The sequence below is a fragment of the Leptodactylus fuscus genome, chromosome 1 (assembly GCF_031893055.1).
Source record: "Leptodactylus fuscus isolate aLepFus1 chromosome 1, aLepFus1.hap2, whole genome shotgun sequence".
NCBI classification, from domain to species: domain Eukaryota; kingdom Metazoa; phylum Chordata; class Amphibia; order Anura; family Leptodactylidae; genus Leptodactylus; species Leptodactylus fuscus.
In genome coordinates, this window is record NC_134265.1 from 224,269,357 (window position 1) to 224,286,687 (window position 17,331).

At 36.8% G+C, this 17,331-nt stretch overlaps 1 protein-coding gene across 6 annotated transcripts in view; it reads left to right on the top strand.

The window, feature by feature from the left end:
- Positions 1-17,331, top strand: part of NRG1 (neuregulin 1) — a 585,159-nt gene that overhangs the window by 548,960 nt on the left and 18,868 nt on the right. For 4 of the 6 annotated variants that reach the window (XM_075283721.1, XM_075283723.1, XM_075283726.1 and 1 more), the window contains 2 exons: positions 11,646-11,763; positions 13,679-13,746. In XM_075283721.1, coding sequence (XP_075139822.1) covers positions 11,646-11,763; positions 13,679-13,746 — 186 coding nt within the window. Of the gene's footprint in view, positions 1-11,645; positions 11,764-13,678; positions 13,747-14,198; positions 14,258-17,331 lie in introns of all 6 variants that reach the window. The other 2 variants (XM_075283722.1, XM_075283724.1) reach the window with 1 other exon arrangement.

Sequence of the window (17,331 nt, forward strand, 5' to 3'; positions counted from 1 at the left end):
TGCAATGGTTTCCCCTCTATTGACTATGTTTTAACATTTCCTTTTTCTTGATAAAATGTTGATTCTTCTATAAATTTGTATTATTTATGTTGTGTTTTGTTCATACTGATATTAAATGCAAATAATTGTGTGGATCTCTCATGAGATTAGGGGAAAAAAGGTCATTTACATAATTAATGATGTTTTCTAATGAGATGTGGCGATAATTTTGAGATTCTTATGGCTGGGTAGTCGGTATAATGATGGCATAATATTTGATATAACAAAATTCCTGATAACATAGTTATCCCCTGGCAGTCATCCTCATGACTTGCTATGTGGAGCTATTTACTAGTAAGTTGGCTTCCTGCCAGTTGCCTAATGGATCGTGTGTGAGTCAATTTCATTCAGCCTTTTAGCATAGTCAATCTGCGTGATGGCACATAATTTGCTTTCATGTGGATTTCCTGGCTAGTATTGCTATCAAGCATGATCACGAAGTGTACTTGGTAGCAAGCTGACAAGGGGATCATCATGGAAGGAAATGACACAAACAGTTGACTAAAAGCTTCTGGGTATATAATCTGTCCTCCATGGAAATTAAATTCTGCTAACAAACAATTGACCCATAGAGATTGTTTGTGGGGCCATTGGAATTGCTTACACTATTTTCACTTAATGTTGCATCATGAGGCAGGAATAGTGACCCGGTGATTTGGATTTGGACACGACAGGCTATAAGTTTGGTCACCAGTATAGAAAATAATGGAGTCAAATGGAGTTTGTAACAATATGAATTGTCATCTGTTACATCAATTTTCACTTATTAGTCAGAACTATTTTTTGAAAATTATATTGTTTTTTATCAAATTTTCGGTTAGATTTTGCACCATTTGTCGATGTTATATTTTGAAATATGCTATTTATATTTTTTATGTTTCATTAGTCTTTGCAATAAGGAGAGAGATAAAATATGAGGAAAGAAACAAACTATGCCTACAAAATACATATTATATATCATGTATATAAATTAGATCAAAGGAAACATGGATAAAACGCCACTAAACATAACAATTGCATAATATTTCTAAATACGCTTCAGGATAAAGTTTATATTACTTCCTAAAATATGTGCATGTCTTGAGAAAACATTTATTTCTTCATCTAGCATTATGCTAGAAGCCAGAATAGAAAGGCCAGGTGCAGACCTTACTAGCAAGCAGACTGTGCGCCTCCACGTGAGTCAGCAATCTTCTATGTGCCTGTTAGGGATAGTAATGCTCAGTCCTGAAGATGGAGCAATTCATTTTGTAGAACTAGTATTTCCCTCAGGCACCATATTTATGAATGATTTGTCTTTGTTGCCTTGCCTTAAGTGATGTGCAATAGAACATTCCTACGTATGCAAAAAAAAAAATCATTTAAAGTCAGTGTTGTTTGGATACTTTCCGAACCACCCTAAGAAAAGGCAAATCATTTCTCCATATGCAAGCTGGCATATTTTCTGATATTTGATCATAGTTTTTCCTACTAACATATAAAATGTAATAAAATAACACAGTTCATAAGATTGACAGAGGTTCATCAAGTCCAACCTTAATTTTACCATGTTAGGCTAAGGCCTCGTTGCGGAAACACAGCAGAAAAAAAAATAAATAAACGCTTTGTTTTACAGTACCAACAAAGTGAATGCGATTCTTGCTAATCCCACTGTGTAAAAGAAAACAAACAAACAAAAAAAAAACACTGCGGAAAGTTGTGTTTTCAAAAACACATGTGCAATTCTACTTGCGGATATGATCTACATTAAATTTCATTTCCCATTTCTCTGCCCATCTTCCAGCTTCCCTGAAGCCCTCTGTAATGTAACACTATACTCCTCTATGTTGACTATGTTATAGAGTTTATCATCATCTACAAACATTGAGATTCTTCTGTACAAGATCATTATTACCAATCCTGACCCATGTGGCACCTAACTGGTGACCAAAACCCAATCATAGTATTTACCATGATAACCACCCTCATAACCACACTACCCTGTGAGCTACTTGTAACTAACTTACATATATTATAAGCATTCTCAATTAATGTGCCAACATTTTATGTGATGGCACACATAAGAGAAATAAGTTTCATTCCTCTTAACTAGGTCCAATTCAATACTCTCTAGTGCTCAGCTTTACAATCTCATAGCCTTACTTCTTCTATCCAATCATCATTAATATTAAAAGGTTCTCCAGGACTAGAAATAAGAGTCCACTATTTTTTTCCCAGGAGCTTCAATGTCATAGTTTGTACCTAGCATTGCAGCTCATTTTCATTCAAGTGAATCGGACTGAGTTGCAATGCCAGATACAACCCATGGAGAAGAGTGGCACTGTATATGGAAAAAGTAACAGTGCCTTCTTTCTAGTCTTTGGATCTATAAATTATACCAAGATGTCCATGTTATTCAAGATATGACATGAAATAAAAACAATTTGCCCTGTAGAGAACAATGTTATCATCTCAATGGTACAGGCAACTCATTAATGTCACAATTTATCACTGATATTACAATATATTTTATTCACATCTAACTCTCATCACTTACTGTAAAATGATATTATACATTGTGAGTTCATAAGTGCAAACCTGAAAAGCATATTGTCATTCCTTCTGCAGTGGTTCACAAAACACTCATAGATGTGATTGGGGTAGAAATTAAGCGCACATTAACCATTTTGGCACCAGGCCAATTTCCCCGGTTCAGGACCAGACACATTTTCGGGGTTATTTTTTATATGCGATTTTGAGGGCTATAACATTTTTTTCATTTGGGATATGAAATTAATTTTCACATTTTTTTTCGGGCACATAGAGCTTTATTTTAATGTTATTTTTGTTTTTTAATACTTTTTCTTTTATGTCCAGGAAAATGTAAACAAAAAAAGTAGAGAAAAAGTGTCTGTTTTTCACGTTTCACTTTTTTTTTGTATAGCACAAAGTGCTATTAAAAAACCGTTTAAAATAATTTTTATTTTTTATTGTGTCATCGGAGGTAGGGTTGGAGCTTGTAATGTAGGTGTGGTATTGGCGTGTTAGAGTTATAGAGGACCTTTCACCTCCTGGGGCACATGCGGTGTAATACACTGCTAGAAATCTGACAGTATGCTGAATTCAGCACACTATCAGCTCTCACGTTCTGTGCCCCTGGTGAAGAGCTATCGGTGCCGGTACCATAGCTCTTCACTGTCAGAAGGGCATTTCTGACAGTCAGTCAGGAACGCCCTTCCTCACAGCAGTGTCTATAGTGCTGTACTGTGAGAGGGATCGTTGCTTAGCACGCAGCAATGACACTGAGCGGTGAGGAACCGCCACCCAGTACTCCTCTATGGACAAGTACTATCAGGAGCGGAGGGTGGCGTTCCTCACTGGTCTCACAGTACAGCTCTATAGACGCTACTGTGAGGAAGGGCATTCCTGACTGACTGTCAGAAACCCCCTTCTGACAGAGAAGAGCTACGGTACCGGCACCAATAGCTCTTCACCTGGAGCACAGAACATAAGCCGATAGTGCGCTGAATTCAGCACACTGTCGACTTTCTAACGGTGTATAAAACAGCATGTGCCCCAGGAGGTGAAAGGTCCTCTTTAAGAGAATAATAGTCTATGGGCAGTCTGGAACTGGATAATGTTATAAATGGATAAAGTACACAACTGTTTTTGTAGCTGCAGTTGCATATGTAATGTGACATATATACATATAAAAATATTTATTATTTTTCCTTATTAAAGTCCATTGTTTTCTTTTTGCCTTACTGCCTTAGTGTAGTTATAATATTTCATTTTATAGCAAATATTTCTCACTGCTTCCAACCACTTTTCTCCAAGTCCTTCCTGTGCCAGATGTACATCTTCCGCATATGACTTGTACAAACTAAGCTTTCTTTAAATTAAGGAAACTTCTGTTGCTTAGACACTTAGGCTAATTAAGTAATCATTAAAAATGAAACTGTTCCACTTCCTTCTGGTCTGTAGGTGACATTGATGGAGTACCTCAGTATGGCCATGATGGCACAAAATAGAATCATTAAATTAGGCCGGTTGTTAATGTCCTGCTAAAGATTAAGTGAACAGCTTGCTCTTTGGTGGTGATTGATTTGGTTTTAATGTAAATTATGTCTTTAAGCAGCTTCATTGTCAGAAGAAAAATACTTACAGATTAAGATTTTCATGTAGCATGATATCCCTGTGTTAGAGAATTATGTTTGCACATTATATAGCACTGGTGTATTTCACTGAATATAAAAGGTCTTACAGAAATTGTTTTACCGCAGACTGAATGAGTTGTCATTTTCTAAAACTAGCCATGAGAAAAGCACACTCAATAGGTAAATGTAAGCTTAGATGAACAACGACACACAACACATTCCTCAATTTAACAAAATTTTACAAAAAATAAGGCCTAAAAGCAAGCATTACCACCTCTATAAGCAGACCATTGGCAGTTTGTTTGCTTGTATCATTCAGGTGTGTTGCTATGCTAAGGAGGAAAGATATAAGCAATGATCTTAGAAAAGCAATTGTAATATGGCCATTTCCAAACAATTCGATGCCCAACATTCTGCATTAAGTAAGAATATTCACAAGTGGAAACATTCAATACTCCAAGGTTAAACAGTGAAATGATCAGAGAAATTGCAAAAAATGAATACCTACATCTGAGACTCTATGGGCCTCAGCATGCAAAATGTTCAAGTTCATGGCAATAAAATTAGACAAAGACTGAAACATTTTGTCTTTTTTGGAAGGGTTGCCAAGAGAAAGCATTTCTTTCTAAAAAAAATAATATGACAGCATGGCTTAAGTTTGCAAAGTTGCATATAAACTAAATGTAAGCTTTCTGGAGCATTGTCCATACACTAAAGACTAAAGTGGAAATGTTTGGCTATAATGCACAGCCATATTGGGTGACACCTGAATACATCACAGCAGCACACACGCACAGTGGTGAAGGGGTGATGGTTTGGGCTTCTTTACAAGCCACAGGACATAGGCACCTCGCAGAAAGGGTCCGAAATTTGTTAGTAAAGTACCTTACAAAATGTATTTATGACACAAATACTGCCAGAAAATCAAAAGTTGTCCGAAAGTTTAGTTAAAAGGAGTCAGTCTGTAAAAATAATAATTTTGTACTATTGTTTTTATATGAAAACAGTATCCCATATAATATACTTTTCGTAAGGACTAATTCTGTCTCAATAGACTTATATGGAGAAGAAGCCATGAAATGAATTGTGTTGGGTCAGTAAGAAGCTAGCAAAAATATAGCGGCTCACCCTAAGTTTGGCTCTTTTTAATCTTTCCTAACACTGAACTTTTTTTCTCTTGACTTATTACAGCAGTAATGCACTAAGCAAACTTCTGGTCCTAGATTATAGATTTCAGGAAAAAAAAGGTCTTTTAGTGAAGACATAAATAAGATTTGTAGTAAAGGAGAAAAATAACTCATTTTAACTAAAAGCAATGATTTCATAAAAGAAAGAAGATGGGGTCAGTCTGGTCACACAGGCTCTAGCACAACTTAGCAGTGGGCGCCAGACTTTTTTTTCTTTTTTATTGATCCATGGGGCAGGGTTGCAGCTACAGACCATTTTACCAACCCATTCTCTTCTCTAAACGTATCTAGACATAAGTGATTGCTATAAAACCAAAGGACAAGATTCTTTGGTAATTCATCCTGTGCAAGTCATCATACTACTTGTATGAAAATGGCCATACATTTCAGATAGCCCTGACTCCCGCATACACCTGCACACTCAACCTGACCAGATAATGAACCGAGAGGGGAGAACGTCCCTGTAAGACCAGAAAGATCATGGCGTATGCATAAAATGGAAAGTTATGTTACTCATTCATAGCTTGTGTTATATATAACGTATGTTATACTTCCCTGGACAGGCATTATAAGGGTGTAGCTATAGGTGATGCAGCAGTAGCATATGTTAGTGGGCCCTGGACTCGGAGGGGACACCAAAGGTCCCTCTGACAGATAAAATATATCACTATTTAAAGCAGCACAGGTTTTATAGGGGGCCCCATTACAAATTTTGCACTGGGGCCCAGGAGCTTGAAGTGAAGCCTCTGTTTGTGCATATGATAGCTATTCACGTCCTTGAATTCTGTGCTTTTGATCATTGTTTGCAAGATCTTCAGCATTGATTCCGGTGCCCTTAATATAGAGGAAAATGCACAAGTCAGCTATAATGGATTGTAATAAAATACACCATATAAAGCCAAAGCCAAGTCTATTTTTGTCTTGCCTTCACCAGCACAACATGACCTTGATGTTGTTAGTAGATGCTGTTGTCAATGAAACAGAAACTGTCTATGAAGTAGAAGTGATATTTCATAAGACATTGCATCACCAGTGAAGACACCTTTTTTTTTAATTTTTTTACCTTGGTTTCTCCTTTCGTCTTCTGTATGGGTCCCAGTATACTACATTAGGCCACAGCACCACATGGCAGAAATGCTATGGCAAAAAAACGCAATCTTTTACAGTCCCTACAAAGTGGATGGGATTCAGAGACCACTGGAGAATAAGTAGATGAGTATTGTTTTATGCCATGGCGGTTTAGGTCTTTTATTTTTTCCCCGCTATGGCATTTTCCATGTGGGAAGAATATAGTTATATATTTTCATCATCCTCATCCTTCCACATATCATTGTTCATGTTTGTGTTTGTTTGGTTTTTATCTCAAATTTAGAGAAAGCGGGAGAATTTTTATTTTTTTAATGTTTTTAAAAACTTTCCTTAATCTTTTTTAACCCCCCTAGGGGGCATGAACCTGCAATTTTTGATTGTATATCCCATAGACTGCAATGCAGCCTCAATAGCTATATTTCTGACAAGCGTGGGAGCCTTCATTAGTCTCCAAGCTGTCATAGGAACAGAGGGGAGGAGGCTTCCTAAATGCACAATCAGAGTTACCTTCTTCAGAGCTGCCATCATTACTATCTAAGATTCTATGAACCCTATTAGTAGTATGGTAGGCTTTACCTTTGATCTAACCTTTTAGACTTGCTAAGCAGAAATAGAGAGAATTTAACCTCTTAGACTTCCTATAAACATATTTTATGATAGGAGCTGCTATGAGTTATGTGATCTGTTTTCCCTATAGAATTATTGAAACAGAATGGAAAATGGTAATGTTTATTTCATAGGGGAAAGAGGTGGTGACAAGTGCTCGGATTATCCATTGTGACATGAAGCAGCAACTACACACTGGGAATCTGCTGCTTTACCTTGGTTGTTCCTGTTTAATCTGGATTTGGTTGGAGATAAAGACATAGCTATTTAACCCCTTCAGAATCTGATGTCAAGCAACAGAATAGATTTTCTTTGATCCTATTTCTGTCTCTCATTACGTTGCATATCAATACAATTTAGGCACACTTTGATTTGGGTTCCCCAGTTCCCATACTATCAGGGTAAACGTATATATAGTACAGTGTGGTATGTCAGTAGGATTAGCACTTTCACTCTGTGTACTGTCACCATATGAAATTGCATCAGCAGTGCCATCTAGAGGAGTGCAATGTCCTGCATTGTGTCTATTTCAATATACAAATGGAATAAAATAGAAACGGACAGCCCCAAATTTCCCAACAGTTTATTATTAAAATAAAGAAGGTTACATAATTTACCTGAAATAACATATTTTAGTTACACATAAAGTCAACTCATATTTTTAACATTTTTGCCTAAAATTATTTCAGCATACATTTACAGTATTTATACTATTGCAGAAGACATTTTTGTTTGCTTTTCCTGTCTATGTACCTGTTTTGTCAAAGAAAGCAATGATAAAATCGCATTAGCTAATCCGTATATGCCAGGAAATAATATGCTTTCCCTTCGCTACAATACATATATTCTTGTGGCGCTCACTCATACCTGCCAAGGAATGCGTGTGCTTCTACGATAACAATGCAGTATCTCTCCGAGGACTGTTTAAGAGCTTCAATTTGCTCAGGAAATCCTGTGATAAAGATTTGGCTAATCTATACTCACAGACGTTACTGCAGATGTCAAACCTGTCCAACCAGGCTTAGGATCTAGTAAATGCATTTACCTTTACCAACTCTCTGTTCTTTGTAGTGTTCTTTCTATGATCAGAATATACCAGGAATAATTATGGATACTAATATTTATCGGGATTAAGCATTAGAACATCATTACGCTGTATGTTTTGTAATAAATGTAATACATGGGGTCAGCTCAACTACAGTCAACTCAAGCTTTGGCCATGCAGACATTGATTGCCAAGGTTATCTAGATGAGACATCCCCTTTAATGCAGTAAGGTTAACCATCTCATCTCTGATTTCTCGGTCTACTATGTCTTTATAACTTATGGCAATGTTGTACAATGACAGGCCTACAAAAAGACAGCATTTGTGTCTTGAGTCATACCTGTCTCATTGACAACCTGAAATCTTATCTCCTTAAGGGAAAGTGTAAAATCTTCTTTACATAGTGACAAAATCCTAATAACATTTCTTGTGACATTCCACGTTCTTAATAGAAATCTATTCCTAAAATAAATGAGTGTATTTAGAATCTGCTTACACAACAGCCGGAAACTGAAATATTGTAATGTAGTCAGGACTTGGCACGATATGCCCTGTGCTACAGTATATACCTTACAGCTGATACAAGATATAGCCCCAGTCTTATAGTAGGCACTTGACTTTGATCAGTGATCAGTAGTGGTTCTATGGCATCAGGATGTATGGTCGCTGCTTCAGGTAAGGATTATTAACCTGATATTAACCTTATTGTAAGCTATTTAATATGACCCATCATGTTATTTTAACAGGAAAACCCACTTTGAAATATTTGGTATGCTGTTATCTCTAAATACAATAAAGGCTGTGTTTTCTTCTACTTGGACGTGCTTCCAGGAAGTACATTGTCCAATATTATCTCCTCGGTGTTTGTCCTGCAGATACATTATCTGAGACTTGTGCTATGCGTAGCCCCTGGGGAAGCTAGAAAGAATGGTTCCAAGCCGTATACACTTTCGAAGTGAATATTCACGTATAACAACACATAGCCATGGCTGTCCTACTTAAAGTGTGATTGAGGAAGAAACATTCCTTGATAATAACTTAATATTGTTAGTGATCTGAGGATGTGAGAAAAATCTACTTATGAAATATGTGAAGAAAACGAATTGAATTATTATAGAACAAATGTATTTTACAGTGTCCTTTTACCATGATGAAGGTCTTAGCGTTGTGTGGACTTACGTTCGCTTATGCAATGGGAAAACTATTAATAGAATGGAGTCGATTCTGTCACTTGGCACATCTCATAGAGATATAATATATTATCTGTGGTTTTCAACTGCAATATAAACCCCATTAAGTTACGATGGTTGACTAAGGAAACTATAAAAATTTCATCTTGCTACTGTAGATTTGAATGTCAAGTATTTAGGGAATATAGGTCATAGCATGCCCTTATACGTTAGGTGAATATTACCTGAAATCATCAATATCTGCCAATCACTCAGTGTGTATCTAGTCACTAGACTCAGGAAAGAAGGATGAATTGTATTTACTTGTATAGTGCCAACATATCCCACAGAGCTTTACTGATATTGTCATCACTCATTTTACCAAGTCGGACCCTATGAGTATGTCTGTTATGTGTGAGGAATCCCATGTAAACATGGGAGAACATACAAACTCCTTGCAGATGTTCTTAGATAGAGTCAAACCCAAGACTCCAGCGCTGCAAGGCAACAGTGCTAATGGTGGCCCGGGTATGGTTAGATTTCAATCTGCCTGATCTTTTGCTCCCATCAGAAATAAGCTGTTCTCAATAGAAAATACATCCACTCCCAGCCAAACCTTTGAACTTATTCACTAAGATCTCATGTACAAAATGGCTAACTTGTGTGATATGAATTTTGTATGCTTTTTATAGATCATATTTTTTTTCCGTTATTATTTTTTTAAAAAAATATATTTTAAAGTAACAAGACCAGAGAAATTTATCACAATTCACCATTGTCATAGAATAAATGTGTCCTTTTCCTAAGACAGTTTAGGGTCACATAAGGCATTTATTCCACTCAGCTGCTCGTTTTGTTACTAGAATTTTTTAAAAAAATCTAACTACATATTTCTCTATCTTATAGTATAACTTGCTTTCTATCTTATTATTTATTTTGTAATTATTCCATAGCGATCTCAGGTCTTATTGCAAACAGTTACAATAGTATGAGTCTGGTGATTTACATAGCATCAGGTAATAGAGACATGTCACATGGATATCAAAGTCGTGTGTGACATCTATAATATGTTCTCATCCACAGCAGTTTAGAAAAACAGATGTATCCCATCACTGCTCACTCTCTAATATGGGCTAAGAACCTTGGTGACTTCTTGATCTTTATGTTTCTATTTCCAAATACAAGTCACAGTGTAGGCTAAAACCATCTGATATCAGATCTAACATTGGGGCTGTTCATCCATTTTTTTTTCTGCCTTCCTTTTTTCCCATTTGTGTACAATTATAAACTTGGAACTAGTGTATGGGAACTGCGGACTATAGTTTATCATGTGAGGTATTGCAGAGTAGTTGTAATCATCTTTCCCTTCTCATATAACCTTACATGACTTGAAACTGTCTATTATCCATATGACAGAAGTTCATTTGGAAGTTCAAAGTCCCTTTTTAAAAACAAACTGGTTTTACACCTTCCAATGGTGGTATTATTTTGTCAGAAATTCATACATAATTTTTACCCTAGCATAGGCCATAATTGTATCCAACAGTGTAGCAAAGTTGAGACATACCAATGGTAATGAAAATAAAGAAGTTAGACCCATGATAATGTGACAATTTCTTAAAGGAGAGTGCCACCCAAAATAATCCAATGGCAGGTCAATAATCTCAGACGTCAACTGGTTTGCAGTAGCCTTGACTGTTCGCTGCTGAGAGATTTTCATTCTTAGAGATACCAGATACAAGCTTGAAAAGAACTTTCCTTTCCTTGTTTAAGCTATGTAACAACTGCACTGGTTGCCCTGAAATCTCATGATAGATTCCACCAATATCACTAGATTTTAGCTGAATTTTCTCTGTAAGGAAGGCAGGCAGAAACACTAGGGCAGATTTACTAATGCAGTCTGACAGACTAGTCAGTCTTAACCTACAAAGGATGTATCACTGTGGGTGATGCTGAATAATAAATCTGGTTCATTTTTAGACTGTCTAGTCTACACTTACACCTATTTGTTCATACCAACATGATGGCACACAATGATGCAATGCATTTTAGGCTGCATCCCTCCCCAGTAGGCCGTGCTCTCTTTGAGTGAGACTACATTCACACAACCATCTCAATTTCTCAGTCTGTTTTAATGGCCGTTTTGCGTCCATTCCATGTCGGTTTGCCCATTTTTGATGGCAGACTGTCTTCTGTTTTGCATCTGTTAAGACCATTAAGTAAACGGATGAAGTTCTGTAACTCAAACATCACAATGTCTATTGCCAAAGTTGACATGCACCTATGTTGGTTTATACATGAATGAGTGAACATGTTTACTAGAATGAAGGTATCAATAAATTTAACCTCTTGTTTGTTCTTATTTTCTTTACAGTGCCCACAGGGCATCTATCGAAATGTTCAGATAAAGAGAAGACATACTGTGTTAATGGTGGTGAATGTTATGTGATCAATGGAATCACAAGCAGTCCTGCAAGAAAATACATGTGCAAGTAAGACCACTTCTAATAAAACGTTTCTTCTATTTCAATATATTTGTCTGCAAGATATTATTCAGCCATGCACGTTGTGTTTCTGAAATCTAAGGTCTCATGCTCACTCCGGCACCTAATCCATAGATTGCTAGCACTGAATGAGTTTATATTAATATCATATATAGCTTTTTTCTTTGGTTCTTTATTTTTCATCTTGACCTGCTAGAACTTGTGCTGCACTTTTCCAGCACTATGTTGATGGGATTTGTTGTCCATTGCATTTACTATGCAGACGGCCTAGTGCTGTGAGCATGCCACATGTGACCCAGGACTAAGTTTGTGTTTCTACATAACATCGCATGGCTCTGGATGTTATCTTGCATGAGTTTAATGTTTTCATTGAACAAAACTTTTGTGGGTTGACTTAACCCATAAAATGGGGAGTGTTAATAGATTATTTCTTAATGTGCATGGATTGTTGAATTTCATTAGTGTAGGTGTATTGAAAGGTGTATTGAGAAAGGAGAGCTCAACTTATTGCTATGGATATACAAGATATCTTGCAAGCCCTGTGTAGGGCATAAATAGAATAAAATAATGTTTCCTGTTTGTTTTTATTAATATTTAATGTAATTAATGAGCCTGTGGAATGTTCCCTGAACATAACCCTGAAATTTTCCTACGTATTGCAAATTGCTCCCACTGCACCTCTGCCACATGCCTTTTACATGTCATATTCAATATTGTCATATGTGTCAATGGCATCTCACCACCTTCATGGTAAAGTAAGCCATTTCATTTGACCTTGTCTATCAAAGTCTATCCGTTGAAAGTTTTCTAGTCATTTTCTAAGATGCGTGTAATGACCCTTTCTTTATATCTACTGAACACATTGTGAATGCACGTACCCACAACCTTGTCAGCATAGCTAATTTATAACAAGTGAAACACCTTTCCTAGGTGTAAGACAAGTGATAATTAGGTTGATTTTTACACATACATCTGAAATATCATAATATAACAGTTCCTCTAAAGTTGCTTAGAAGGGAAAACAACTTTCAACTTTTTTGCACATATAGTTTGTTAGTAATTTTTTTTTTTTTTTTTAAATACTGGGAATTTTGTTAGAATTCATGTATTGATGCTTTCTATTTATAGTTTTATCATTATAGGGCTTAAAAAGGTTGTCCCACAAAGTACAGACTGCAGGTCTTATGTCCTGAGCACAAGACCTTCAACCTAAGCACAACTAGGCTGAATGTGGACGGGACTGGTAGTGGTCGTGGTCCCATTCAATTCAATGGGAGCACTGGAGATAGCTGAATGCTGTACTTTGGCTATCTCTGGTGTTCCCATTGAACTGGTGCCAACTGCCATCAGTTCCGCACATTTTCAGCCTGGTAGGAGAAAGGTCCTGCAGACTTTATTTTGTGGGACAACCCTGTAAAGTGTACAAGTTCCTGTCAACCATTGTGCCAGAGAAAATTCTAAATGTCATTCAAAAAGACTTCAAAATTTTATTTAAAAGTTGTGTTGATTGCTTAGATTTTCTGTTTCCAGTCCCCTAATCCAAGGAAACTAAAAATCCAAAAATGTTCACTGCAATCTCCACTGTAGTAAAGAAACTACCAAAGATTTTTCCATTTTCCAATTGACAGAGTCCTCTGTGCCTTACTTGTATTATTTGGCCTGGACATTACTTTTAGTTAATTCTACTATAGCACCATACTGTGTAAATCTCCCGTCTCCATTCAGATACTCCTTTACATTGTAGTCATGGATTGTGCCTACGTTACGCATCACTTTTCATCTTGCATGTTTTCTTTTTCTGAAAAGTGAAGCATTTTTGCCATGTCCTACAGGTGAACGCATTCAGATGGATACAGTTTTCTTTTTTTTTTTTTCTTTTGCTCATCACATTTTTACCCTTTAGGTGCAAACCTGGATTCACTGGAGCAAGATGTACTGCGACTGACCCTGTGAGAGTCATAAGACCAGAAAGTATGTCCCAATAATCTGATTGATTTTTTTTATCTCCCCCAAATGCAGCAACAAATAAAAAATGAATCAGACATACTTGGTGAGGTCTTTTTATCAGAGATAACAGTTACTTTTTGCACCGCACATGACTTTACAACAATGAATCCGCAAATCAATTACCTGCTATGAAAAAAAATGAAATAGTCATTGAATGTTTAGTCAACTAGATAAGCCGCCATTTGGTGGTGTAAGTTTTGTAAATGGGCTGGATGCAAATTGGAGTAAACTTTGCTGAGTTTTTATATCAGCGCCAACCAAACATAAAGTCATGCCAGTACAAAAAGCAAGATTCTGTCTTTGATGGTGGACCTCCATAAACAATCAGTTGACACTTGAAGGATCTTCTTTCTTGGCATATATTCAACTCTTCTCTTTTCTCTGTTTTCTCCACCCTTTTTTGTCTTTCCTCTCAGGTGCCCAAATGAATTTACTGGTGATCGCTGCCAAAACTACGTAATGGCCAGCTTCTACAGTACGTCCACTTCCTTTCTGTCTCTGCCTGAATAGGAGCATGCTCAATTGGTGCTGCTTTCTCGTTGCTGAATCTCTCTTCAGATCTCACCTAGTACTTGATGTATTATTCTCTACTAGGCTCAGTACTGTTTGCTCTGCCTGTAGCATGACATAAAATAATAATAATTGATTATTATTATTATTACTGCAATATCTTTTTTATGCACCAATGTCAATGGGCATGCATGTATTGTTATATTAAATATAAGTGTTAGCCACTGTAAAGGTAAGAAAAGGAATCAATGTAAAGAGCTTCCTCATTGAAGTACACTAGTTTGTAAAAAAGTTTTGGCCACACGAAAATACAAATTTATTTTTTATTAAACCAGAATTTAGTTTTAAGATAATTTCTATATTTATATAACAGTCACACAAAATTTTCACTTTTAAGCCATCCTTTACATTAAAATGGATCCCATTAGCAATGTGCTAAACTAATAACTCATCAGCAGATATATCAAAAAGATATCTACACTATTCTTTCTGTCTGCAAATATTTCCTCATTAGTTTACAGATCTATCTATGTTAAGACTTGAATAAACAGTTGCACTATTTTCCTAATGTTCCGGTACAACAATTCATACAGTGAGTTTGAGGTACTGTAACTAACACAATATTTCAGATTCAGGGTCAGTTATATGCCAACACTACTGTAAGGCTTACCTTTGCATGTGAAAACAGGGCTAAGGTAGTTCAGATTAAAGAGGACCTTTCACCATATCCGGGCACAGGCAGTTCTATATACTGCCAGAAAGCTGACAGTGCGCTGAATTCAGCGCACTGTCGGCTTTCCCGATCTGTGCCCAGTGTGAAGAGCTTACGGCCCGGTACCGTAGCTCTTCTATGGTCAGAAGGGCGTTTCTGACCATTAGCCAGAGACGTCCTTCTGCCTCGCGGCGCCAATCGTGCTGTGCTGTGGAGCCGGGAGGAACTCCCCCCTCCCTCTGCTCACACAGCTTGTCCGTAGACGAGCATTATCAGGAGCGGGAGGGGGCGTTCCTCCCGGCTCCACAGCACAGCGCGATTGGCGCCGCGAGGCAGAAGGACGTCTCTGGCTAATGGTCAGAAACGCCCTTCTGACTGTAAAGCGCTACGGTACCGGGACCGATAGCGCTTTACACCGGGCACGGATCAGGAAAGCTGACAGTGCGCTGAATTCAGCGCACTGTCAGCTTTCTGGCAGTATATAACACTGCATGTGCCCAGATATGGTGAAAGGTCCTCTTTAAGGACAGCATGAAGATGAGTTATTTTCTATATTTTATGGTTAGTCTATTGAACTGATTGTATCACATGCCAAGGATAGCCCCTCATTTTAATACAGCTTTAGCACAACGTATGGATTAACCCAAATATTAAAACCAATCCACAGATTCATGACATGTTTCAGACTCTGGAATCTGGAGACACATAACCAATGGCTTTTCATATCCTTTCATTTGTGGACATATCAGACCTAAGAATTCTATGGAAACACTGAAGCTTTTAGGTATATATTGTATAAAGGGGTAATCCCATATCATAGGGTGATGGTATATGGCTAGGATATGCTGTCACTTTACGTAGTGCTGTCCGCCAGGAAACTGCCACTGGCCCAATTCACTTGAATAAAACTTTGCAGGTAAAACTTGTAAAGAGAGCGACAACACTAAATCAGCCCTCTTTCATTCTGAGGAACAGTGGGCATTTCAGAGGTCGGCCCTTGCCCTTTAATTATAAATTTATAGCAAATCCTAACAATACATTATCATTTTATTAGGTGGGAATACCCCTTTAACATCTACCTATATTTATATCAGAATCATGCACACATAAATTAAGGAGTTTTCCTACATGATATATTTATGCCGTATACACAGGATATTAAAAATGTCTGCTATGAGGATATCTCTCTGGAATATCCACCTACTGCGACATCCAAAAGAAGGTTGAATGGAGACGTGCCTTTGCTTTACGGAGGTTCTCTCCATATAAATAGGTATTAGAAAAACAGTAGTACAATTGGGAAAACTCCTTCGCTCAATACTGGAACTGCTACCAAATTGGATTAATACCTGTTCATATATGTAGGAAATGTTACAATGTTATAAAATAGTGACTTTATCAAATATAAAAAGGAAAACAAGAAGTCTCTAAATATCATTTATGATATCAGTATTTTTAAGCTCTAGAAATCTAAAATTTAGTTTTGCATGCAACATGGTTAGACACTACAGGAAACATTTGAGGAGGATTTATTTGATATCATTTCATAATAAAATATAAAGTACAAACAAGGGTCCACATTTATTAAAAGTGTTGTTGTTTGCATTGTCCATCGTCAGGAGTAAGTTGCCTTGAATTCAGGCTGATATATGAATCCAGAAAACAGACATTCATAATTCTGATAAACCAAAATTGGATCCTCATGAGCTAAAACTCTGTCTACTTGCGCCAAAATCGAGTTCCTTCTTTAGTATACCACTACATTGTACTAATCTGTGACACTTTAATGCACCAAAAACATGGATTTCAGCTTCAAAGATGCCCGCATTCAAATGTGAAAACAGAAAAAATTCTGAAGTTTAGAAAATCTCACTTTATTTGGCACAAATGAACTATGATAACTGTGTCTAAAGTGAAATGAGCCAAACTTTTACATAAACTACACCATGAAAGTGTTACATGGTAAATGTGTCTACAATACAAATGGTTCAACTTCAAACCAAGACATCAACTTGACATCAAACCTCATCCTAATCTTGTGTCCTCTATATATAAATACATGCTATAAATAGACTCATAGACTTAGCAGCTTTTGCTTTAGAATACATTTAAAGGTGCTTTCAAACAATGATAAACGTCAAAGATACATTTCAACCCCTTGGAAAACTATATTTTATGATTTGTTACTATTCTTACAATTCAACAATTGTTCTTTATGTTTTAGAGAAATTGTGCACCAAAGCTCAAATGTGTAACTCTTATAGTGACATGTCATAGGATGCCAATGTATCAATTTTGTGCTCTGTTAGGCACCCGAACCACTTTGG